General features: G+C 34.1%; 3 protein-coding genes across 6 annotated transcripts in view; all 3 read left to right on the forward strand.

Moving 5' to 3' along the window:
* LOC127701179 (uncharacterized) overlaps positions 1–26618 on the forward strand; it is a 213226-nt gene that overhangs the window by 123617 nt on the left and 62991 nt on the right. Inside the window, exon 2 of the mRNA XM_052205010.1 lies at positions 11189–12035. The gene's annotated coding sequence lies outside the window, so the exon portion shown is untranslated. The remainder of the gene's footprint in view (positions 1–11188; positions 12036–26618) is intronic.
* LOC127701173 (uncharacterized) overlaps positions 1–26618 on the forward strand; it is a 152260-nt gene that overhangs the window by 56462 nt on the left and 69180 nt on the right. Inside the window, exon 2 of one of the 3 annotated variants that reach the window (XM_052205000.1) lies at positions 19023–19223. The exons of 1 other annotated variant lie outside the window; for it this stretch is intronic. The gene's annotated coding sequence lies outside the window, so the exon portion shown is untranslated. Of the gene's footprint in view, positions 1–16387; positions 19224–26618 lie in introns of those variants that run through there. One more of the 3 variants, XM_052204999.1, reaches the window with a different exon arrangement.
* Positions 9240–26618, forward strand: part of LOC127701149 (amyloid-beta precursor-like protein) — a 201841-nt gene continuing 184462 nt past the window's right edge. Inside the window, exon 1 of one of the 2 annotated variants that reach the window (XM_052204959.1) lies at positions 9240–9427. In XM_052204959.1, coding sequence (XP_052060919.1) covers positions 9341–9427 — 87 coding nt within the window. In that variant the 5' untranslated portion in view covers positions 9240–9340. The remainder of the gene's footprint in view (positions 9428–26618) is intronic. The other variant, XM_052204960.1, reaches the window with a different exon arrangement.

Raw genomic sequence — 26618 nt, forward strand, 5'->3', positions numbered from 1 at the left:
GAGCCAAGTTGGAGAATGAAATCAACTACTGGAAGTGTTTAACGACCTTGACTGGCTGGTCAGCCCTCGCACGGTCGGCTCGGTGCCCGAAGGCGTTTTTGTGAGCGTTTAAATATTTTCTGCAGTCGGACAGGAACAGGTGGAATGCGCCATTTTGGTAGGCGGCCATCTTGGTTTTGGTGAGTTGATTTGGTTTGTTGACTATTTTGATGTTTTATTGCTTCACAACGGCTGCTTTCAGGGCCAGGTTGGTCAGCTTGGCAGCCCGCTAACCACGATGAAGGAGTACTGGTCGATGATTCTTGGACATAGTAATAACGATGACAGGAAGCATTATAAGGACCAGTCGTGAGACAGTGAAATGGCGGTCCATCATCTAACACCTAGGATACAGCCCTCGGACGTCAGTCGGCATACCACTCCCACATCCATAATGGGTTATGGAGTGTATGTTGACGCGGGAATTTGCCCTACGTGGATTAAAACCCAACGTTAGTCTGTACAACGTTGGATTGGTTTCTGTCATCGAAAGTAGTAAGTCGTTGATCCATCTATCAGTAAACCTTCATCGAGGATAGCGGGTAAAGGAGAGCTGACCCAGCACGTCCGTTCAGTTGTAATGACTGAGACGTGACTGTGATGCGATTGAATGAATGAAATCAAATCTTTGGAACAAAGCTTTTAAAGGGCTACGGTGCTGCCATCTATCGACGGCCAAGGGTATACACTGGAATATCTTGTCGGAGGTTATGAAATAAAATTCAAAAACAACAACCATTCCCTTTACCGGAAATCAAACGCGTTATCTAAATTCGTCGCACTAACTTTGAAAAGGAGTTAAATCTCGCCGAAAAAAGACACGTAAACAAGCCCCTTTAATAGAAATGAGTCGAAATCCTCTGAAAAAAAAATACTTTCTAACTTGCTGCACTAATGGAAACGAGTATAATCCAGTTGAATAGTCAACTTAACTTGACAATGAAAAGGAGCCGTTTTACCCTTCTGAAATTGAAAGGCCTGTAACTGGTCCCAATAATGAAATACAGTTTAATACCGCTGAATAAAAAAAACCCGTACCAACTCACCCTACTAATGATAAGGGTTTAATACCCCTGAATAAAGACCAACACGGTGAGTTGGTAGAAAGTTGGGCGAGAAGGTTTTGAAAGCATAACGGCAACTCGTCCCAGATTTGGCAATTGGTTTGCGAGGGATTCCTAGAAGACAACTTACAGCCTCAATCAGTGAATGGCAGGTGTGTACAATATTTACGAAGTACTGTATATCCATTGGAAAATTAAAAAAAAAACAGACACATATTTGACAATCAACAAACTAAACTGGTGAACACAGCATGAGTGGCCAGTTTATAGCCTGGGAACCTGGCTCACTGCTTGGCAATAGACTAACGAGAAGAAGAGCCATGCTAGCCAGTTTATCGACGAACCACGGCAAAGGTATGGTAACATTGTAATATATCTGTGGGCCGGTATACATGTGATATTACCCAAAAATATGACAAATGCATCAGACTACGAAATAGTAGCTATAAAGCAGCGGTCGAAATTCTGTCTGAATACGATAGAGCAATAAAAGTAGTAAAGAAATTTTATACAAAGGCAAAACTGAATATAGTAGACTGTCCTATTTCATCAATACAACAGTGGAATAAAAATAAAGGGCATAATATTAAATGTGTCCAGCTTTAAAAGTGAGGACGAGTCAGTTTTATTTTAGTAGGAAAGAAAGATCGCATCGCTCAAGAAAGTCAATTAAAATCTCATTAAATCAGAAAGACGGTGTCCATCCAGGAAAACTATTAAGCTTAGCAATAACGAAAAAACCTTTATTAGACTCATATAAAGAGTGTTACATCACCATACTTGATAACACATTCCTTCAAATTTTAGTTGAAAAAAATCTCAAGTCCATCATCCAATAGGCTAAAACTGGAACACAAGTCCATCATCCAATTGGCCAAAACTGGAACACAGAAGACAAGGCAAGTCATACAAGGTACACAAACCTGGATGCAGTGTGGTGAGTGTATACTTATTTAATACTTGCCTACATACTGTTTTATATATAAACAATCCATGCCCAAAATTTGGAATTAGATAATCCAAATAAGTATTGTATCCTGATGCCTCCCAAAAGAAAAAGCACAAGGTCACTTCCAAACAAATTGTTGGTCCTTGTCAACAGAAGAAGATCAATTTGAAGATGAGATAAGTACTGAAAGTACGGCAAGTAGTAACAGTCAGGATTCTACTTCGTCATTATCTCCCCATTACGCCAGCTAATTTTTACAATCGTAAAAATGGAAGCCGTTGTAGGGATGACGCGCTGCCAATTTAGCTCTTGAAAACCGATAAATTTATCAACACAGCACCATTACGATCCTTATATGCCAGTTGTATTTTAAAAGACAAATGTATCTACTAGCTATTGAGCATCATTTAATGTACTTTTCTGCATTTAGTCAACTTAAAACTATTGTCTGATCGGTTGTCAAGTGGATATTCGAAAGTTCAAAAACATTTAAAAAAATTCTAATTAAATATTCCGTGGAAGGGTAGACTAAACATTTCAGAGGTTGAAGACTAATAACCCTAGATAACACAACAGTTTTTTTTGAAGTTATGCAATTTTAAGATCAACTTGTAAAGTCTGTCAAGTACTTTTAGTTAAAATTTGTTATTCGAACACACCTACTCTGTTGTTATGACTAATACGAAAGGTATTTCACTTGACCCATATATTTCATTTTTTAGTACTGTGAATTTTTAATGTTATTAAATCAACCTGCAACTTAAATATATAAAAAGAATAGAATCTGAAGCGAAATGATGTATCAAATATTTTTGCTTTATACGTTTTCAAGACAGAATAGTCATCTCAAACACGCAAAAACATAAAAAGGTGCACTCGACATTCTCTTTTCGATTAAAAAAACTGTCGCCGGGGGCAGAAATGCAAACTAATACTTTAAAAAGATCAATCTATTATCTTTCTGTGGAATTTTTTTGGGCGGAATTTATGCTTATGCACAAAATAGATCCACTTGTATTTGCACCTACCACAATCCACTGTTTTGTGAAAATTTTGTCTATAATTTAAAAGTTTACAAATATCTCAAAGCTCCATACTATAATTTTTAGTAAAAACACATATATAAGATGCATATAATCCTAAATTATGCACCTTTATTAAACTTTTAAAGCCCATAGATCAGATGTAAACAAATCAAATATACCAATTTGGCTTTTTTACCTTCTCTAACAAAGAGTTCCATTTCTTTTGTTTAATTTCAACTGGGTATCCGCCTGGTAAAAGTGAAAGTAAACAGACAGTAGATAAAACTGAGAAGTGTTACGGTTGTAATCAGGAGGACCCCCGAAAAGGTATATCTAGTAACAAGACGGTAGTGTGGCTGTTTTTTTTTTATATTTATATATATGTAACAACTGGTGTCATAGTGCATGTGCAAGTTATACCAATAAAGAAGCACAAAGGATTGTGGATGACAAGATAAAATTTTCATAGGCATTCTGTGTTATATCCAAGGCACCTATACACCAACAGACAAAAGAGATAATTAATACAAAAGCTGAGGAATATAAGAACAGATGTGACAACAGCATAGAACACAGCATAAATGACAAGATTGACGAACTAGTAGAAATAACCAAAACTATATTATTGAATGAAAACACACCAGATAATAAGAATAAATTACATGTAAAACCACCAGCAAGTACGCAAGCAGACTCATAATCTATACTTATTATTGATAACATTATAGTGGAAGATAAGACAGCACTGAGAGACATCAGGAACATAAGAAAGGAGCTAAACAAAATACCTGTATTTAATATTAGTCAATAAAGTTGAAACTGCATATAGCTTAGCAGAAGGAGGAATAGCACTACATCTTAAGGACAAGAAAGATAGCCAGATTATAGTGGACAACTGGGCAACTGAAAATCTAGGTGGTAACTGCGTAATTCATACACCACGTCTAAGTAACTAGAGAGTACAGTAACAAACCTACACAATATATCAACAAAGTTAGAGGAAAGTTACATACATAAAGAACTAAGTACAGATTACACTTCAGCAGGGTACACAGACTAAAATACGGAGACACAGGCAAATACCTACCAGTAGTCAAAGTAACATTTAAAGATTTTGACTCAGCAGAAAAGGCATTTAACTCAGAGGTTTTCTGTGTCCCAGAGACAGACAATAGAGAAAAATTCGAGCCAGATTGAAAATCTAATTAACAAGGTGCTTTAACTGCAATAGACCAGGCCATATTGCAAGAAGCTGATCCAACAAGCATACCTGTAGTAACTGTGTCAAGGAGGAGTGCAACCTCAGACAGTGTCCGTCATCTCCAAAGTGTGTGAACTGTAGTGGGGACCATCCGACAACCTCAGCAAGGTGCCTTAAGTATCAGCAAATATTAAAGAGACTAGAAATACAAAGGATACTAACAGCTGAAGTCCGTCAGGATGAAAACCCTTCTTATTAATGCCAAAGCTATTAATACGGCATACAAGGACATTGTAAATAGTGTAAATACATTTGATGTTGATGTTGTTTGTATAAATGAAACTTTTCAAGATGAACTAGTAAATAGGAAACTAAACTTTTAAACTGGAAATTCTTTGATAAATCCAGAATATGAAAAAGGTGGAGGAGTAGCAATTTGCGTAGGAGAAAAAACGCAAACTTTGTTGCTATTGAAACAGACATTTATAACAGCCCGGAATGTGAATCAGTATCTATCAAAAAGGCATAAAGTTTTAATTGCTGTACCCATACATACCACCAGATATATCCGACCAAATAGAAAAACTACGCACGAAACTAGAAGATGTTAAAAGCAGTTTACCCTTGATAATTGCAGGAGACCTAAATGCCAAAAGTCAAGAATTGAGAATCATCAAGACTAATAAAGCTGGAGAATTAATAGAAAATATGCTAACTAAACAAGATATGATATGCATAAATGTAGAAAAACCAACAAGAAGGAATTCAGACTCTGTTATAGACCTTATGCTGATGAGTTCAAGTTTCCAACATAATTTGATAAGTTGTGACACACTATCGCACGAGACCATCAGATCTGACCATATTAGTGTCCTTACAAATCTACGTGTTTGTTCAAAAGACAACTGGAGAACACCAAAGAAAGTATGGCAATTAAACAAGGTAAACTAGGAAGAGTGGAAACGTGTCACAGAAGCAAGGTTTGGTGAATGGTTGGAAAACAAACCAGAAAACACTCATTCAGTTGACCATATTTACCATTCATTTTCTGACATCATAAATACAACACAAAAAGAAATGATTCCATATAAAGAAATCAGACCAAGGAAACATCAAAAGCCATGCTGGTGGAATAGCACTGTGATATCTGCCAAAACAGATCTAAATCACTGCTAGAAACAATACAGAATGAGGAACATAACACAAAACAAACAAAGACTTACCACTGCAGAAGACAACTTTGACAAAGCAAAAGAAAAGGCACAAGAAGAATGGAGTAATAACCTCGTAAATCAGTTAAACCAGACTAAAAACTCAAAAGACTTTAAGAACACCTACAAAAAGATGTCCATGAAAACAGAAGATAATTCAGTGCTACCATTAATTGATGAAAATAAAGATCCGATATTTGACAATAAAGGTAAAGTTGAACTTTTACAAAACAAATTCTTTGGAGGGAGCCACCTAAAAGCTGACTCGTTTGATAAAGAATTCTATGATGAGATCAACAAAGAATATGTAGAATTAAATAACAACTATAAAAAATTAGTGGAACAGACCAACACAGAGATGGCTTCGATATAGAAATCAGCAAAAAACGAGGTAGAAGCCGTTATATATCGCCTCCGAACAGGGACTGCCCCCAGGCCCGGATCAGCAGTTTGCTGAATTTTTCAAGCATGTAGCTGATAAATTGTATTTTCGTTATTTTACTTTTTACAGAGGCTATAGTGGCAATGATGAACATGATATGGCAGAAGGGTGAAAGACCAACAGAATGGAAAATGGCAGATGCAAAGTTCCTAAGAAAACCTGGGAAAGCCAGTTATTGCTTTTCCTCTTCCTACAGACCTATTAGCCTAACATGCATTATATGCAAACTAATGGAGAGAGTCATCTTAGAACGTATTGTGGCATATATTGAGGGTCACAGATTGATTGATTTAACCCAAGAGGGTTCAGAAAAAATCACTCAACAACAAATGCTTTACTTCGATTAGTTCAAACAATAGCTGACGGTTTCGGTGAGGACGAATCAATACTGGCATGGCTAGTGGACATAGAAAAGGCATACGACTCAATATGACGTGAGGAGTTAATGATCAAGCTGCATAAGCTCGGTATAAAGGGAAACACCTGGTTATGGATAAACAGCTTCCTCACAAATAGAACAGGCAGATGTATGCTAAATAATTTCTTGGGAGAACAGTTTGATACTTAAATCGGCTTACCACAAGGGTCAGTAGTACTGTCACCACCTTATTTAATATTTTCATAGATGATATAATGGAAAACACCAAAGGAGAAAACTGCAAGTTTGCAGATGATGGCACATTATGGCACAAGAGAAAAGTCATAAACAAGATGAAAGAAAAAACTGCAGAGGATGTCAAAACAATATTAAAGTGGACACAAAAATGGAGAATTAATGTAAACCTGGAAAGATGTGAATTATGTCTATTTTCAAAAGACAACACAGATGCAGAGCAGAAAACATTAATCGTCAACTCCTTTAAATTTATATGGAATCCTACACCCAAGCTACTCGGTGTAACTCTAGATGAGAAACTAAAATTTGACACACACATCAGCCTAATGCAGAAAAGAGCAAATAATGCAATATACGAAATAAGAGATATATTAAAGGGAATGGGAAGAATATCAAGAACAAAACTACTCCAAATCTACAACAGCATGGTAAGATCTATTATGGAGTACGCATGCCCAGTTTGGCAATTAAAATCTGCAGACAATATGAAAAAACTCGAAGCTGTACAAAGAAAAGGCTTGCCACTATGCCTTTGACCACCAAGAACATCAAGTAGAGAGGCAATGGAAGTCGAAGCCAATATACAATATATCGACCTTAGAATCGAAGAAATCTCAATTAGTGAATTGGCAAAAATTCAATCTAAGAACATAGCTGAACCAACTAAACAACAACTGGAACAGTATCTAACCAACAGCGATACATATGAACAAATGAAGATTCCCCATTTGGTAAGGCTATAAACCAATCCATAGACATGTTCAAAGCTACAAAGGTTGATATCAAACTTATAGAACCAGAGTTCACATATAAAGCTAGCGCAGATTTTATGCTGATGAGAGCACCAAAGTACTGGAGTCAACAAGGTAGTTCAAACTGTTGAAAGTAAACAGGTTGTAAAGAACATACTAGGAGACAGCACAGACTCAACAGTAGCGGCATTCACTGACGGCTCTTGTCATGGTAACCCAGGACTATGTGGGGCGGGGGCAGTAGTATATTCTGAAAATAGCCAAGGCGTTAATAGCTTAAAGAGGCCAGTAGCTAGCAGAGGATCAATACCACTTGCCGAACTTGTAGCTATCCTAATGGTTCAAAAGCACTGCATTACAACAATTAAGGACCAGTTCTCTGAGGTCAAAATACTATCTGATAGCCCGGTAGACTGCTGTAGGCATCTTGACTCTAAATTTGAAATCTTCAAACTACATTGAGACAATAACAGACATTAGAGAAAGCATGGGACACTCTTGAGACACGGCATACTAACAACTCATCTTGGATCACAGGCCATGCTAATATATCCGGGAACGAGATAGCGGACCAGTTGACAAAAGATGCTGCAAAGGAGGCATCTGAGTCATCACTAAACGACCAATTTAATGTCATAACAATGTCAGATGTTAGAAGTGCAGTCAAGATGTCTTCAAAATTGAAATGGCAAAGTAGATGGACAATTAGTGCAACTGGGAGACAACTTTTCGATCTAATACCTATTATTTGGAGGGATCATAAAACTTGACACACCAAAACCCCCCGGTAAAATAGGAAGAATATTGTCAGAATCGAGAACAGGTTACAGCAGATTGAACAAATACAGAAACCAAATAGGTCAATCCTCACGCCATATTGTGAATGCGAGGAAGAAGAAACAACAAAACACTTCTTTCTATACTACCCAAGACACCAGGAAAGAGAAGACATACTAAGACAGCTTGAAATACTGAACATCTCAATAGACATACGATCAATAGTGTCACCACCAAAGAGAGAAACCTACGAAGCAACAGCTCAAATTGACGGAGAACATATAGCTAGATTTCAAGACTGACTAGCAAGCCTAAATCCCTTTCCAGCGCCTAAACACTTTTTATATAACATTATCATATTCTAAACTTTGGTTGAATTATTTGATGTTTTTTAGATGTATATACATGTATATATCAAAATATTTATATTTTCATCAATAAAAATTCTCTTCCGCCTTTCATTTACAAGTCTTAGATGAATGAACTTTGCCATGATCATCAGGACAATTTTTTTATTTATTATTCATTTCGTCAAAATAATTAATAAAACACTAAAGGAAACCTGTTTACGTTTTTTGAACGTCTCTTTGTTTAGAAACAATAAAAACACTTATTTATAGCAACATACTAACTAAAACACGATTAAAAAATTATTCAACACAAAACCAATAAAAAGGGTGCGAACGGACCCAGGGTGCGAACGTGAAAGGGGGCGAACGGACCCGGATTCCTGCTAAAGTACCGCGAGAAATTACCATGAACAACGGTGTACCATAAGAGGAAAAAAGTAGTACAAAGAGACAAGTTGTGTCAATTTTGACCTGAAGATCAGGATCAGGCATATACCGCTACCATACATCTAACGCATCTAACCGGCGGAGGTGTGCCGAATATTATTTTAGGTCATTTTTTTGTTTTGCCTTCAGGTCTTTAGTGTAACCCCGACTTGCTGTCGTTCGGCACATATCGACCGTGCGAGACCCTCATCAAGGTTCTAAAACAACACCCGTAGTATAGAACATTGACCGATTATATCTTACTGGAGGCTACCGGACTCAGCAGAGGTTTGCCGAACGTATTGGCACAATGGTTTAAGATTTCGTTCTCATTGTGTCGTTCGTCTGTCGGCAACTAGTTATGAAAATAAGATAGAAATTTTAGACCAACCATAAGCACCTTTCCAGAATTAATGAATGAATGACGTCATGTCATCTACCAGACATATTTGTCATTGTTAGTAATAATATCAGAGGAATTTATACATATGCCAGTGAAAATGCGAACTGTAAACGGTCAATCAGTGTTCATATTGTTCGTTGTACTTACAAAGGTCAGTCTTGCATACATTGAGGTAAATGTCTTTCGTTTCCCCCCCTCAAATGACATGTCTAATGTAGTATTTATGCTGCACTCACAGGGTCCAGACAAGTTTCTAACATACACTAACAGATCAAGAATAACCATTAATTGGTGGATTATACCTCAATTCATGTAAAATCCACCATTTGATATATAGTGAGATAGACCATATGTGGTAAAAGTAGTTTTTGTAACTAAGTTTTTATACGACCGCAAAAAAATTTTGTGGTCGTATATTGGTATGACGTTGGCGTCGTCGTCGTCGTCGTCGTCGTCGTCGTCGTCGTCGTCCGGCGTCGTCGTCCGAATACATATTGGTTTTCGCACTCTAACTTTAGTTTAAGTGAATGGATCTTTTTGAAATTTGACCATAAGGTTAAATACCACAAAAGGAAGGTTGGGATTGATTTTGGGGGTTATGGTACCAACAGTTAAGGAATTAGGGGCCAAAAAGGGGCCAAAAATGAGCATTTTCTAGTTTCCAGACAATAACTGTGGAACGGTGTATGGATCTCTCTGAAATTATACTACAAGTTTCCATACCACAAAGGGATGGTTAGGATTTGCTTTGGGGGGTTATGGCTCAAACCGTTTAGGAATTAGGGGCAAAAAAGGGGGAAAAACAAGGTTGTCCTGGTTAATGGACAAATACTTTAGTACAAAACATAATTTAAAGCAGTGTAAGGGAGATAAATCAAATACATCATTGAAATTATCTCCCTTACACTGCTTTTAAATTATGTATAAAGTAATGGTTAATGAACAATAAAGATAATCTAAAACAGTGTAAGGGAGGTAATCCAAATACAACGTTTTGGTTACTTCCCTTACACTGCTTTTAAATTATGTTTAAAGAAATGCATATTTATAAAGGAAGACCAGTAAAAATATCTGCAAATGTTTTCATCTTTTTTTTTTACAAAAAAATCCATATGAAAGATTTGACACTATATTTTTATTAATTCTATTATAAAATAGATTAAGTTAGCACTATGGTAAATTTAAATGGGTAATTATGGTTGCCAACTCCATTGGAAATTTGAATTGAGATTATGACCATATCTTGAGGGAAAGAATTTTTTTGGGGGAAAAAGGGGGGGGGATAAAAAGAAATTGTGGGGGGCCAATTTTTTCTCATTTCAGATTTCAGAAATTAAAAAGAATTATTCTTCAAATATTATTTTTTTTTCAAATTTCAAATATTGAAAAATTTCAAGAAGTAATCTTTAATTGCACAGTATGGCGCATTAGATTTGTAAAATCTTTGATCACATTTATTTATTTGTTATGCCGAATCTAACAGTGTATTTAGATTTTTAATTTTGGGTCCAGTTTTCAAATTGGTCTACATTAATGTCCAAAGGGTCCAAAATTAAACTTTGTTTGATTTTAGCAAAAATTGAATATATGAGGTTCTTTGATATGCTGAATCTAAACATGTATTTAGATTTTTGATTTTTGGCCCAGTTTTCAAGTTGGTCCAAATTGGGGTCCAAAATTAAACTTTGTTTGATTTCAACAAAAATTGAATACATGGGGTTCTTTGATATGCTGAATCTAATCATGTATTTAGATTTTTTATTTGTGGACCCCGTTATCTAATTGGTTCATATTGAGGTCAAAAGGGTCCAAAATTAAACTTTGTTTGATTTCATCTAAAATTGAATTATTGGGGTTCTTTGATATTCCAAATCTAACCGTGTATTTAGGTTTTTAATTTTGGGTCCTGTTTTTTAAATTGGTCTACATTGAGGTCCAAAGGGTCCAAATTAAACTTAGTTTGATTTTAACAAAAATTGAATTCTTGGGGTTCTTTGATTTGCTGAATCTAAACATGTGTTTAGATTTTTGATTATGGGCCCAGTTTTCAAGTTGGTCCAAGATAGGGTCCAGTATTTAAACTTTGTTTGATTTCAACAAAAATTGAATATATGGGGTTCTTTGATATGCTGAATCTAAACATGTATTTAGATTTTTGATTATGGGCCCAGTTTTCAAGTTGGTCCAAATTGGGGTCCAAAATTAAACTTTGTTTGATTTCAACAAAAATTGAATATATGAGGTTCTTTGATATGCTGAATCTAACCATGTATTTAGATTTTTTATTTGTAGGCCCCGCTATCAAATTGGTTCATATTGAGGTCAAAAGGGTCCAAATTTAAACTTTGTTTGATTTCATCAAAAATTGAATTATTGGGGTTTTATTTGATATGCCAAATCTAACCGTGTTTTTAGATTTTTAATTTGGGTCCCGTTTTTTAAATTGGTCTTCATTGAGGTCCAAAGGGTCCAAAATTAAACTTAGTTTGATTTTAACAAAAATTGAATTCTTGGGGTTCTTTGATATGCTGAATCTAAACATGTGTTTAGATTTTTGATTATGGGCCCAGTTTTCAAGTTGGTCCAAGTTGGGGTCCAAAATTATACTTTTTATACGACCGCAAAAAAATTTTGAGGTCGTATATTGGTATGACGTTGGCGTCGTCGTCGTCGTCGTCGTCGTCGTCGTCGTCGTCCGGCGTCGTCGTCCGAATACATAATGGTTTTCGCACTCTAACTTTAGTTTAAGTGAATGGATCTCTATGAAATTTTACCATAAGGTTCAATACCACAATAGGAAGGTGGGGATTGATTTTGGGGGTTATGGTACCAACAGTTAAGGAATTAGGGGCCAAAAAGGGGCCGAAAATAAGCATTTTTGTAACTTCCAGACAAAACTTGTGTGTTAGCATATGGATCTCTTTGACATTGTACCACAAGATTCCATATCACAAAGGGTCAATGCTGGGATTGATTTTGGGGTTAATTGCCTCAAAATTTTAGGAATAAGGGGCCAAAAGGGGGCAAAAAACAAGCATTTTTCTAGTTTCATGACAATAACTTGTGTGTAAGTGTATGGATCTTTCTGAAATTTTACTACAAGGTTCCATTTCACAAAGGGAAAGCTGGAATTGAGTGTTGTGGTAATTGCCCAAAACGTTTAGTAATAAGGGGCCTAAAAAGGGGTTTAAAATAAGCATTTTTTAGTTTCTAGACAATAACTTGTGTTCAAGTGTATGGATCTCTCTAAAATTGTATTACAAGGTACCATACCACAAAGGCAAGGCTGTTATTGAGCTTGGTATGGGGGGAGAGGGGGGTGGGGGTGATGAATCATAAGGGGGTGGGGGTCAAAAAAGGGGTAATTTTTTTTTTCCTTTTTTTTTTGTTTAAAATTTACATTTTAAGTTAGTTATTTTTTATCACGAAGAGAAAGTAGGAATTGAGTTTTGGGGTTAATTGCTCAAACATTTATGAATAAGGGGCCAAATATTGGTCAAAAATAAGGATTTTTTTAGTTTGCAACAAAAACTTGTGTTCAAGTGTATGGATCTCTGTGAAATTGTATTGCAATGTACCATACCACAAATTGAAGGTTGTGATTGAGGTGGGGGATGATGAATCAAAAGGGGGTTGAAAAAATGTGTGGGATTTTTTTTTTTCCTTTTTTTTTCTTTAAAATTTTCCATTTAAAGATGGTTGTTTCAGATTTATATATGAAAGAAAATAATAATGATACGGTTATATATCATGAGGAATTGAAATTTAAAATTATGTATATTGGAAATTTAGGTTACATTGGAAAGTAATAATTGGCTTTGGGGGGGTGGTTATGGCTCTAATGTTTAAGGAATAAGGGGAAAAAAGGTTAAAAAACAAGGGTTTCCATTTTAATAGACAAATAATTGAGTAAAGAACATTATTTAAAAGCAGTGTAAGGTTGGTAATTCAAACTCATTTAAATATCTCATCTACACTGCTTTTAAATTATGTAAATTGGAAATTTGCCAATAACTTTATTGTTAATAAATGCATTGGAAATTTGCCAACAATTTTAGTGTAATTAACTTCATTGGAAATTTGCCAATATAAAATTTTGCTGATTAAGGTTTTTTGTTTACCTTTAGCCTTGACTATGAAGTCATTTTCTATTTTTATAGCCTTATGATGTAGTTGAATTTTTTAATACTTTTATGATGTGTTTAAATGGGGTTTTATCATGTTTATGGTTGCAAATTTATTGTTTTAGTATAATAAACTCCATTTAAAATTTGCCAATAAAAAAATTTTTGTTTATTTTTAGCTATGATTATGATGTCATTTTCTATTTTACTTTTATGGTTGCAAAGAAATTTTTATTTTTAGATATTACTGTTAAATGATGCTGATTAAGGTTTTTGCTATGTTTAGCCATGACTATGATGTCATTTTCTATTTTAATATCTGTTATGATGTATTTAAATGGGCTTTTATGGTTACAAAGGAATTTTATTTTTAGATATTACTATAAAATGTTGCTGATGCTGATTAAGGATTTTGTTTATTTTTAGCCATGACTATGATGTCATTTTCTATTTTAATACCTTTATGATGTAATTTCCATTTTTAGATATTACTGTTAAATGATGCTGATTAAGGGTTTTTTGCTATGTTTAGCCATGACTATGATGTCATTTTCTATTTTAATATCTTTATGATGTATTTAAATGGGCTTTTATGGTTACAAAGGAATTTTATTTTTAGATATTACTTTAAATGTTGCTGATTAAGGATTTTTGTTTATTTTTAGCCATGACTATGATGTCACTTTCTATTTTAATACCTTTATGATGTATTTAAATGGGCTCCCATGTATTTAGATTTTTGATTATTTATACATGTTACCAAATTGGTCCACATTGAACAAAAACGGTCCAAATTTCAACTTTATTACATTACATCAAACATTGAATTCTACATATTCTTTGATATATTGAAATTAACAAACAATTTAGTTTATGGATATTCCACCATAATAGGTAAATTAAATTTTTTCCAGTTCTTACACCACATTCATCCTGTGTCAGAAACCTATGCTGTGTCAAATATTTAATGACAATCCAAAGTCATAGCTGTATCAAGCTTGAATTTTGTGTCCATACTTGCCCCAACTGTTCAGGGTTCGACCTCTGCGGTCGTATCAAGCTGCGCCCCAGCGAAGCATTTTATTGAGTGTTATTTTGAGCATCTTATTGCATATATACGACACCAAGTGCCTGTGCCTAAACAGTAATCTTTAGTACCATGATAAACTACTTTGAGCAACAGCATATGAGGAAACCAAGAAGTACCAAGAGACAACTTGTGTCAAGTATGACCTTTGGATCAGGATTATATCCTCCGAATTATAGTTATCCTGTACCATTGCAAACTTGTACCAATGTCAACTCGTTCCACTAAAAGTAAACTCATACCATGGTAAATTCGTACCATTGCAAACTCGTACCAACTTTTTTAAATGCACTCAATCTACGGTCTACGAAAGCTTTGTTTAGATTCGGTATAGTTACAAACTACATATAACAATATGACACTGAATACTATTAATGTATTAAAATGACTTATAATTACACATTGTTCACTTTTATATTTGTTTTATTAATAAAAAATATAGAATATTTAGCGTATTGTTCTTTATATACATCGTGGTGCATGTTTATAAAATAAATCCGGGAAAAAGATTAGCAGGGACCCAGTAGCCAATGCTACTAAAATTTGGGTTGGCCCCTAAATTTTTTATTAAAATGCCCATAGTGCTTTTGTTATATTTCACATTGTGGCAGGTTGGGCCCCTAGTTAGAAAATTTTAAGTCTTATTCCCTGTAAACAGTGGTTAACCGGAATAATCTAGTTATATACATGATATATATCGTTATTAAAATACATAATAATTATAATCACTCAAATACACATATTCGAAACGAGAACAATTAAAGTTAGAGTTTATAAAATTACTTTTAATCGAGACAAAAATAACATTTAAATACAAATTATTGCTATTACACATATCTAGATGTCTATTTATAGCCATGAAATCAATGAATGTTCAGATCGTTATGGAGGGCATTTATATCAATACAAACAAATCAGAAAATAAAAGTAGATCTTTGTCTTTTTATGCCCCCGCCATAGCGGTGGGGGCATTAAGTTTTACCCTTGTCCGTCTGGTACGTACATACATTTGGTTGAGGCAGACTCAAGTTAGAGAACGGAAACCAATTTTGGGACGTACGTACGAACGCAGACTCAAGTTAGAGAACGGAAACCAATTTTGGGACGAACGTACGTATATACGTCCCAAAATTGGTTTCCATTCTCTAACTTGAGTCTGCCTCAACCAAATGTTATGAAACTTTTACACAATGCTTATTACCACATACACAGATCAAGTTTGAATTTTGATGGCGTCACTTTAACTGTTCTAGAGTTATGCCCCTTTATAAATGGAAAAATTGCAAATTTTTTAGTTTCCGTTCTCTAACTTAAGTTTGCCTCAACCAAATGTTATGGAACTTATACACAATGCTTATTACCACAAAACACAGATCAAGTTTGGATTTTGGTGGTGTCACTTTAACCGTTCTAGAGTTGTGCCCCTTTAGAAATGGAAAAATTGCTAAATTTTTATTTTCTTCTAAATATATCAAGCAATTTTTATACGACTGCAAAAAAAATTTTGTGGTCGTATATTGGTATGACGTTGGCGTCGTCGTCGTCGCCGTCCAGCGTTGTCCGAAGACACATTGGTTTTCGCACTCTAACTTTAGTTTAAGTGAATGGATCTCTATGAAATTTTACCACAAGGTTCAATACCACAAAAGGAAGGTTGGGATTGATTTTGGGGGTTATGGTACCAAGAGTAAAGGAATTAGGGGCCAAAAAGGGGCAAAAAATAAGCATTTTTATACGACGGCAAAAAAATTTTGTGGTCGTATATTGGTATGACGTTGGCGTCGTCGTCGTCGTCGTCGTTGTCGTCGTCGTCGTCCGGCGTCGTCGTCCGAATACACATTGGTTTTCGCACTCTAACTTTAGTTTAAGTGAATGGATCTCTATGAAATTTTACCATAAGGTTCAATACCTCAAAAGGAAGGTGGGGATTGATTTTGGGGGTTATGGTACCAACAGTTAAGGAATTAGGGGCCAAAAAGGGGCCAAAAATAAGCATTTTTGTAACTTCCAGACATAACTTGTGTGTTAGTGTATGGATCTCTCTGACATTGTACCACAAGGTTCCATATCACAAAGGGAATGCTGGGATAGATTTTGGGGGTAATTGCCTCTAAATTTTAGGAATTGGGGGCCAAAAAGGGGCAAAAAACAAGCATTTTTCTAGTTTCATGACAATAACTTGTGTTCAAGTGTATGGATCTCTCTGACATTGTTCCACAAGGTTCCATATCTCAAAGGGAATGCTGGAATTGATTTCGGGGGTAATTGCCTCCAAATTTTAGGAATTAGGGGCCAAAAAGGGGCAAAAAACAAGCATTTTTCTAGTTTCATGACAATAACTTGTGTGTAAGTGTATGGATCTTTATGAAATTGTACTACAAGGTTCCATATCACAAAGGGAAAGCTGGAATTGATTTTGGGGGTAATTTCCCACAACGTTCAGGAATAAGGGGCCAAAAAGGGGCCAACAATAAGCATTTTTCTAGTTTCCAGACAATAACTTGTTCAAGTGTATGGATCTCTCTGAAATTGTACTGCAAGGTACCATACCACAAAGGAAAGGCTGGGATTGATTTTGGGGTTAAATCCCTAGAAATTTGAGGAATTAGGGGCCATAAAGGGGCAAAAAACAAGCATTTTTCTAGTTTCAGGACAATAACTTGTGTGCAAGTGTATGGATCTTTATGAAATTGTACTGCAAGGTTCCATATCACAAAGGGAAAGCTGGGTTTGAGTTTGGGGGTAATTACCGTAAATGTTTAGGAATTTTGGGCCAAAAAGGGGCCAAAAAATTAGCATTTTTCTAGTTTCCAGACAATAACTTTTGTTCAAGTGTATTGATCTCCCTGAAATTGTACAGTAATCATACATGTGAACCTCCCGAAGGGAATACAATAATCCCGTTTTCAGGGGTCTCCTCCCGACCTCCCGTTGAAGACAAAAAAATCCTGTGTATGAAATATTTCATGAATGAAAAATTTCAGCCCAACATATCTGGTGTAACTGACATTACCTGAAGTTATATTTTACCTGTAAATCAATTAACATGATAATTATATGGCTTCACTTGTCACCTTGGGTGTCAAACATACTGGTAATCAACGATTTTTACATCAGGCTAACTGCCGTTGTGTAATAAAACTTTGTATATTTATAAATGAATGTTGGGTTACTTCCCTTGATTTATCCTGTTTTAAGTTACTTTCCTTTAAATAATGTAAATTTTTAAAAGAATATAAATAAAATATAAATTGAACAAATAATCATAAAAGGATGGTAATTAAATGATTTTAAATGTCTTAGGACAAATAAAAAAATAATAATTTGAAAATTATTTGAGGGTTCTATACTTCCTTTCAAGGCTTAAATTGAAATTTATATATTAACTATGACCCATGATTCCAGTTTGAATGTGTTACTTATCATGCATTAAAAATCTACTTGCATAAAGATTAAAATAAAAGATCTACTTGCAGATAGATAAGCAAATATTCTGATTGCAATGAATAATGGAAAAAAAGATATGACCTAAAAAATTTAAAGAACATACTTAAAAAGAAGAATGTTAGATTGAACAAGTTGAAAGTTTAAAAAGATAGAGAAAATTTATAAGTACAAGGGTACTATAAACATAATACATTCAGATGGAAAGTTGAAGAAAGCACACTTTAACAGACAATTTCTACAGCACACGGTTACATTTACGACAGAATTTATGTCGATTAAAAACCTCCTGATCTGAGTCCTAATCTCCTGACCAAAATTTCCCAAACTCCTGATCTTAGTTTCACAGTCCATCATATGTACTGCAAGGTACCATACCACAAAGGGAAGGCTGGGATTGTGTTTGAGGGTGATGAATCATAAGGGGGTTCAAAAAATTTTGGGGGGAGGGGGATTTTTTTTTCCTTTTTTTTCTTTGAAATTTTCCATTTTAAATTGGTTATTTCTGATTTATATATAAAAGCAAATAATAATGATATGGTTTGAATAGATAAATTAAAAATTTTTAAGTTCTTAGACCACATTCATTCTGTGTCAGAAACCTATGCTGTGTCAAATATTTAATTACAATCCAAATTCAGTGCTGTATCAAGCTTGAATGTTGTGTCCATACTTGCCCCAACTGTTCAGGATTCGACCTCTGCGGTCGTATCAAGCTGTGCCCCAGCGAAGCATTTTATTGTAACTTCCAGACATAACTTGTGTGTTAGTGTATGGATCTCTCTGACATTGTACCACAAGGTTCCATATCACAAAAGGAATGCTGGGATTGATTTTGGGGGTAATTGCCTCAAAATTTTAGGAATTGGAGGCCAAAAATAAGCATTTTTCTAGTTTCCAGACAATAACTCGTGTTCAAGTGTATGGATCTCTCTGAAATTGTACTGCAAGGTACCATACCACAAAGGGAAGGCTGTGATTGATGATGGGGGTAATTGCCTCAATATTTTAAGAATTAGGGGCCAAAAAGGAGCAAAAAACAAGCATTTTTCTAGTTTCAGGACAATAACTTGTGTGTAAGTGTATGGATCTTTCTGAAATTGTACTACAAGGTTCCATATCACAAAGGGAAAGCTGGGTTTGAATTTGGGGGTAATTGCCCTAAACGTTTAGGAATTTGGGGCCAAAAAGGGGCCAAAAAACACATTTTTCTAGTTTCCAGACAATAACTTGTGTTCAAGTGTATGGATCTCTCTGAAATTGTACTGCAAGGTACCATGCCTCAAAGGGAAGGCTGGGATTGAGTTTGGGGGTGATGAATCATAAGGGGGTTCAAAAAATTGGGGGGGGATGGGGGTTTTCCTTTTTTTTATCTTTTAAAATTTTCCATTTTAAGTTGGTTATTTCTGATTTATATTTAAAAGCAAATAATAATGATATGGTAGGAGATACACACCAATCAGGATGTGTAAATTATTATATAATAAGTATAATAAGTATTGTGCAATAGCAAGAAATTTTCAATTGCACAGTATTGCACAATAGCAAGAAATCTTCAATTGCACAGTATTGTGCAATAGCAAGAAATCTTCAATTGCACAGTATTGCGCAATAGCAAGAAATCTTCAATTGCACAGTATTGCCCAATAGTAAGAAATATCCAATAGCACAATATTGCGCAATAGCTAGAAATTGTCAATTGTACAGTATTGCGCAATAGCAAGAAATATTTAATTGCACAGTATTGTGCAAAAGAAGATACTTCGTATAAATTGCTTATTTCTTGACCAATTTCAATGGGGTTTTATTCTTGAATTCTTGGGGTTCTTTAATATGCTGAATCTAACATTGTATTTAGTTTTTAGATTTTGGGCCCTGTTTTTAAATTGGTCAACATTGAGGTCCAAAGGGTCCAAAATTAAACTTTGTTTGATTTCATCAAAAATTGAATTATTGGGGTTCTTTGATATGCCGAATCTAACCGTGTATTTAGATTCTTAATTTTTGGTTCTGTTTTCAAATTGGTCTACATTAAGGTCCAAAGGGTCCAAAATTAAACAGAGTTTGATTTTAACAAAAATTGAATTCTTAGGGTTTTTTGATATGCTGAATCTAAACATGTATTTAGATTTTTGATTATGGGCCCAGTTTTCAAGTTGGTCCAAATCGGGGTCCAAAATTAAAATTTGTTTGATTTCAACAAAAATTGAATATACGGGGTTCTTTGATATGCTGAATCTAACCATGTATTTAGATTTTTGATTTTTGGGCCCCGTTATCAACTTTGTCCACATTGAGGTCAAAAGGGTCCAAAATTAAACTTTGTTTGATTTCATCAAAAATTGAATTCTTGGGGTTCTTTGATATGCTGAATCTAACCATGTATTTAGATTTTGGATATTGGACCATAATAGGTGAATGTCCAATTTAAAATTTTTAAGTTCTTAGACCACATTCATTCTGTGTCAGAAACCTATGCTGTGTCAAATATTTAATCACAATCCAAATGCAAAGCTGTATCAAGCTTGAATGTTGTGTCCATACTTGCCCCAACTGTTCAGGGTTCGACCTCTGCGGTCGTACCAAGCTGCGCCCTGCGGAGCATTTTATTAAAATTGGGAGTTATCTTCCTTTGTCCATGATTATAGTTGAATCAACTACAATCAATGCTTTATACAATGCAATGTTTAATTTTGACTTCCACTGATAAAACACAGATCAAGTTGAATTTGGGTAGTGTCACTTTAACCATTATTGAGTTACAATGTATACCCCTTTATAAATCGAAAGATTGCAAAATTTTTAGTTTCCATTCTGTAACTTAAGTTTGCCCCAACCAAACATTATGAAACCTATACACAATATTCATTACCATACCTGCCAACTTTCACGTTTTAGGCGTGTACTACACGATTTTGACCCTTTGTCACGATTGCACGATCGTGATCGTGAAAAAAACTCTAAAACACGATTTTGTGAAAATCTACACAAAAAATATGATTGTTCCCGATTTTGACCTGTTCTCAAGGGAAGACAATCGTGATCAGCCAATCAAATTCTGTGTTTCTCATGATCAAATTAATAAGCCAATCAAAAACGTTTTCTCTTAAGATAATTCTAACATGCTAGATTTTGAACTTGTGTTGTATTCCTCTGTGTGTTAGTCAGAATTGTAAAATCTTGAACATGGAAGGTTAATTTTCATCTGCAAGGAGGTTCTTAAACAGCTTAAGAATAAAAGCATGGCTTATTGACAAAATTCAATGTACAGTACTACCATAAAGATAATAAATAGTAGTTTATTCACTAATTTATTGACATTACACTTGCTGAAACATATGTCATTTTTGTATTCAATTAAATTACCAAATGGGGCAAATCATTTAAGGTACAATGTACTATACATTTTGTATTTCATTTTTCACAAGGACCAAACAAACAGGTTCGGAACAAACCCCCAAATGAGGGGAATATCCCTTAAATATATTGTATAAAAGAAAAAAGAAAAATTAAGATTTTTTAACTTAAATTTTTAAAATTGGGAAAATTCATTATATTTGGAACAACTTAAAAGTCTTTTCTAAATGAGGGGTCCAATTATTTTTGATAATAAAGAAGATAAAAATCCAGGAACATTACAAAATTCTTGGACATGTTTTGATATAATACCAGATAGATGTATAATTCTTTAGGAAAAGTTTCTTCAAATATTATAGATATGTGCTCATTTGTACTTAAAATTGGTTTTTAATGTCCTTACATTGAGGGGTTACCCCTCATTTGGGGTGTTGTTCCCAACCTGATAAAAGTCCTTCTTTATGCATAATTTTAAATTTTAAACATCAACAATCATTTAATATCCTAACACAAGAAAATAAATCCTGGTCTTCTAGCTACAGATTCATCTTTTCTACTGATATATTAATAATAACTAGAATTATGCTAATAAACTTAAGAAAAGGGCTTGTAAGCTCATCATACAAATATGACACTTTTTCTAGACCACAAAACAGCATGCGCAAAATATGTTGCGAAGAATTGTTGTTGCGCACTAAAACCCCCATGGGGACTTTCAAAAGTTGGCAGGTATGCATTACCTCAAAACTAAGATCAAGTACAAATTTTTTGTTTCCGTTTTCTAACTTTAGTTTGCCTCAACCAAATGTTATGATACTTATACACAATGCTTATTACTACATAATACAGATTAAGTACGAAATTTGGTGGCGACACTTTTACCATTCTTGAGTTATGTCCCTTTATAAACATAAAAATTGCTGAATTTTTCGTTTCCGTTCTCTAACTTTTGTTTGTCTAAACCAAATGTTATAAAACTTATAAACAACCGTTCTAGAGTTATGCATGTTTACAAAGAGAAAATTGCTGAATTTTTAGTTTCTGTTCTCTTCTTAAGTTAGCCTCAACCAAATGTTATGAGACTTACACACAATGCTTATTACCACAAAACTCAGATCAAGTTCAAATTTGGGTAGCGTCACTTTTACCGTTCTTCAGTTATGTTCCTTTATAACTATATGATATGCAAGCGGGGCATCATCTGTCCACATGTGGACACTATCCACATTTATTTTTTAGATTTTTCTGTCGTTTATCTGTTGATTTTACACTTTATCATTATCGTTTATTTCCATATTTTGACAGGGTTTATTTAAAAAATAGAACAGGTGCACGTGCCCCAAACATATTTACGGAAAAAATCAAATGAATTTTATAACCCCCAATATATAGGACATCAAATTTAGAATAACAAAGGAAGAAAACATTTTAAATTATGTTCTCCTTGTAATTTTAAGTCAGTCTGATTGATTGAACTTTATTAGATTGACTTATTCTTGAAACAAGAATACAGTACACACAGAGAGGACTTATTCTCATACTCCTAACACTGATTCTGGTGTAACACAGTGTCACACTGTGAAACACAGACTTCTCTCCCAAAATACTCCCAGTAATTGCTCCCATCTGGGATGATTTTATGACTTGTTGATTGCAGGTAAAAGTAATAAAAATCATCAAAGCATGACTGTATGGTTTGACATTGACATGTGATTACAGGTCAACTAATTCTGATTACTTCATCCTATTTAAAATATTTTCTTCAAAGTTTTATTTCTGAAATATCTGAAAAGGTAATGAAATGAAATTTTAAAATTTTTTATACAAATATATATTGATATTTGTTTTCGTTTATCTTGTAAGATTGGAAAATTATTAATTTTCTTACATAATCAAGAATGGCTAGTTGATATTTATAAGTTTTATTTGTAGTCAGATTAAAAAATTATTAAATGATAAAAGCAAATAATAAAAGAATTTAAAAAAATTGAATATATATATTTCTTCCTTTAATTTTCATTCAAATTTAAAAAAAAGATTGACTAAATTCAGTTAAACTTGTCTTAATTTATAATTATTATTATCATCTTATATAAACATGTGATATTCTAATATTTTCTTTCTAAATTTGATGTCCTTAAAATGTTACAAATGTGACTGTCATTTAATGACAGGAAACACATGTACAAGAAATGTTTATTGTAGTCAACAACTACTGGCACACTTCAAAGGTAATTATGGCAATAAAAATCATGGTGTTAAGAGAAAAGACACCAAGGTAATAAACAATTAAGGGATTAAATGGAGGAATTACACCAAGTTTCTCCCACCGACCGTGCGAGGGCTTTATAGCCAGTCAAGGTCGTTAAAAACTCCCATAAGTAAGTTTCTCCTAATTTCCTCCCAAGATTTAGAGAGTGTTGCTGGAGTTTTTTGGTGTGACGCCAAGTTTTTACACAGTGTTTGGAGTATAAGAATCAGTACTCTCTGTGTGTACTGTATAAGTATTTAAATTATAACCTCAAACCTATTTAAGAACATATCAAAGGAATTTAAAAATCCCCAAACCTATTTAAGAAAAAAACGAAGGAATTTTATAACCCCCAAGTAAAGACCCCTTATATTTTTATGCCCCCGCCGTAGCGGTGGGGGCATTAAGTTTTACCCTTGTCCGTCTGTACGTACATACGTACGAACATACGTCCAAAATTGGTTTCCCTTCTCTAACTTGAGTTTGCCTCAACCAAATGTTATGAAACTTATACACAATGTTAATTACCACAAAACACAGATCAAGTTTGAATTTTGGTGGCGTCACTTTAACCGTTCTAGAGTTATGCCCCTCTACAGTGATATTGTTTGTCTCAAATTACAGCCGAAATTCGGCTTTTTCCCTAGAGAAAATTCCCAATTACTAAAAAAAATGGCTTAAAATTCCTCCCAAAAAGTTTTACATTTTCCCCATACAGTGATGGCATTGGTAGTAATGTTTGTAAATATCGTATTCATGTATTTTGATATTAGAAAGCACTTTTGAGATCCAGTTTTCTGATCAGAATCATTGTGGTGTTTGTAACACATGTGGTTTTCAATGCATTAAGTACCATCATTGCTTCTGTTTCTTTCCCCTCTCCGAAAAGTATCTTTCAGGTTTAAAATGTCTGACAACCAAAATATACATGAAAAAACAGTGCAAAAAAGACAGCAAAGGTCAGCAAAAAATTGGAGATGTGTTAAGAATAAAATATACAAACAGTGATATTGTTTGCCTCAAATTAACTCCAAAATATGGCTTTTTCCCCTAGAGAAAATTCCCATTACTAAAAAAAATGGCATAAAATTCCTCCCAAAAAGTTATGCATTTTCCCCAAACGATGATGGCATCGGTAGTAATGTACGTAAATTTCGTATTCATGTTATTTTTTTGATATTATAAGTGCTTTTGAGATCCCGGTTTCTTATTAGAATCATTGCAGTGTTTGTAACACACATGGTTTTCAATGTACAAAATGTATTAAGTACTGTCAATTTCTTCGTTTCCTTCCCCTCCCCAAAAAGTTCCTTTCTGGTCTCACAATTCAAAATATTACGCGAAAAAAACTATTTAAAAAATTCCCAATTTCCCTAATTTTCCCAAAATAAAAGGGCAGAGGTAGTTTTGAAAAAAGACAACAATATCACTGACAAATTTCCCAATTTCAATAAAAAATATGCATTTTTCCCAATAAAAAACGGTAGAGGTAGTTTTGAAAAAAGACAACAATATCACTGCGTTTTCTAACCAGGGCTCACGCTACCAGGCGACTAGGGCGAAGAAGTCGCTTTCCCGTCCGTCACTTTGCTTTGCCCGACCCTCAAAAGCGAAAACAAGTCGCCCTGTGGTTTACGATACTAGCTTTCAGTTGCTTTCGTCATCGGCAATATTCAATTTTTACCAAGACGATGAAACAGCAATTTTTCATTTAAAAGTAAAGAAATTCAAGGCATAAACGATTTATTTTCTTCAGAAAAGAGGTTAAAGCATTGTTTTCAAAGTTGGTGGCATGTTATTTCATAAAAACAATTTTTTATCACTTCCGCTACTTGTTACTCGGAGAGCGTACATCAAATCATTCTAACTTTCGGCAAAATAAGTTGTTACTTCATTAGAACTTGATGAACTTTGTCTGAAGTAAATTTGTTATCCTTGTATTGCATTAAAAACGTCATATTCCTTTCCAAATAGCGTGTCAAACATCGTTTATTTTTTGAAAATTTTTCTTCGTCCACCATTTAAATTATTGGGCATATTATTGTACAACTACGGATCGGAGCTGGGATTTCATCGGAAACTGACCTGCTATGACTGAAATCCAGATTTTTACGATAATGACTACGGACGCATGAATTGCACTGCTGACAGACAAAAATTGATCCCAAAAGGAAAAATTACGCATTCCACATGCATTAACATACTTTTGGTTAGATCTTCTTGATTAATGTATATATTTCCATGTATATGCATTGTTTCAATTTATAAGTTAAAGTTGCTCAATTCTGGGACTTTTACACTATCATAACTATAATTATATTATGTCCAAGCTTAACTGTTAAATTTATATATCTTTTTAATGAGAAATACTCAGTTTCATGAACATGATAGCGGAGTAGTTTTTTAATTGATATAACAACTTTCTTTTCCTTTTTGATATAAAAAAAATCTTTTTTAATTTATTAGTGCCAGATATTTAATTGTTTTTTCTGAAAAGAGGACTCAGATGATTGTGCAACTAGATATGATAAAATTAAACAACTTTAAATTTGAACAGTTACTTTAATTGTATACCCAGGTACAAATTGAACAATATAAAAAAAATAAGATACATATGGCCCTTAATGTATTATAGTAAAAACTAAACATTGTAGGGCTGCGAGCAAACAAGCACTTCTCTTTCAATTCTCACCACTTCTCCCTCTCAATTTCAAAAAGAGAAGTCACTTCTCCCTATGATTCTGAAGTAGTGTGAACCCTGCTAACTTAAGTTTGCCTCAACCAAATGTTATGAAACTTATACACAATGCTTATTATCACCAAATACAGATCTAGTTTGAATTTTGGTAGCATCACTCTAACCGTTCTAGAGTTATGCCCCTTTATGAATGGAAAAATTACAAAATTTTTAGTTTCCGTTCTCTAACTTAAGTTTGCCTCAACCAAATTTTATGAAACATATACACAATGCTTATTACCACAAAATAAAGATCAAGTTTGAATTTTGGTGGGGTCACTTTAACCATTCTCGAGTTATGCCCCTTTATAAATGGAAAAAAATACAAAATTTTTAGTTTTCATTCTCTAACTTAAGTTGCCC

The sequence above is a fragment of the Mytilus californianus genome, unplaced genomic scaffold (genome assembly GCF_021869535.1).
Source record: "Mytilus californianus isolate M0D057914Y unplaced genomic scaffold, xbMytCali1.0.p SCAF_5, whole genome shotgun sequence".
Lineage (NCBI taxonomy): Eukaryota > Metazoa > Mollusca > Bivalvia > Mytilida > Mytilidae > Mytilus > Mytilus californianus.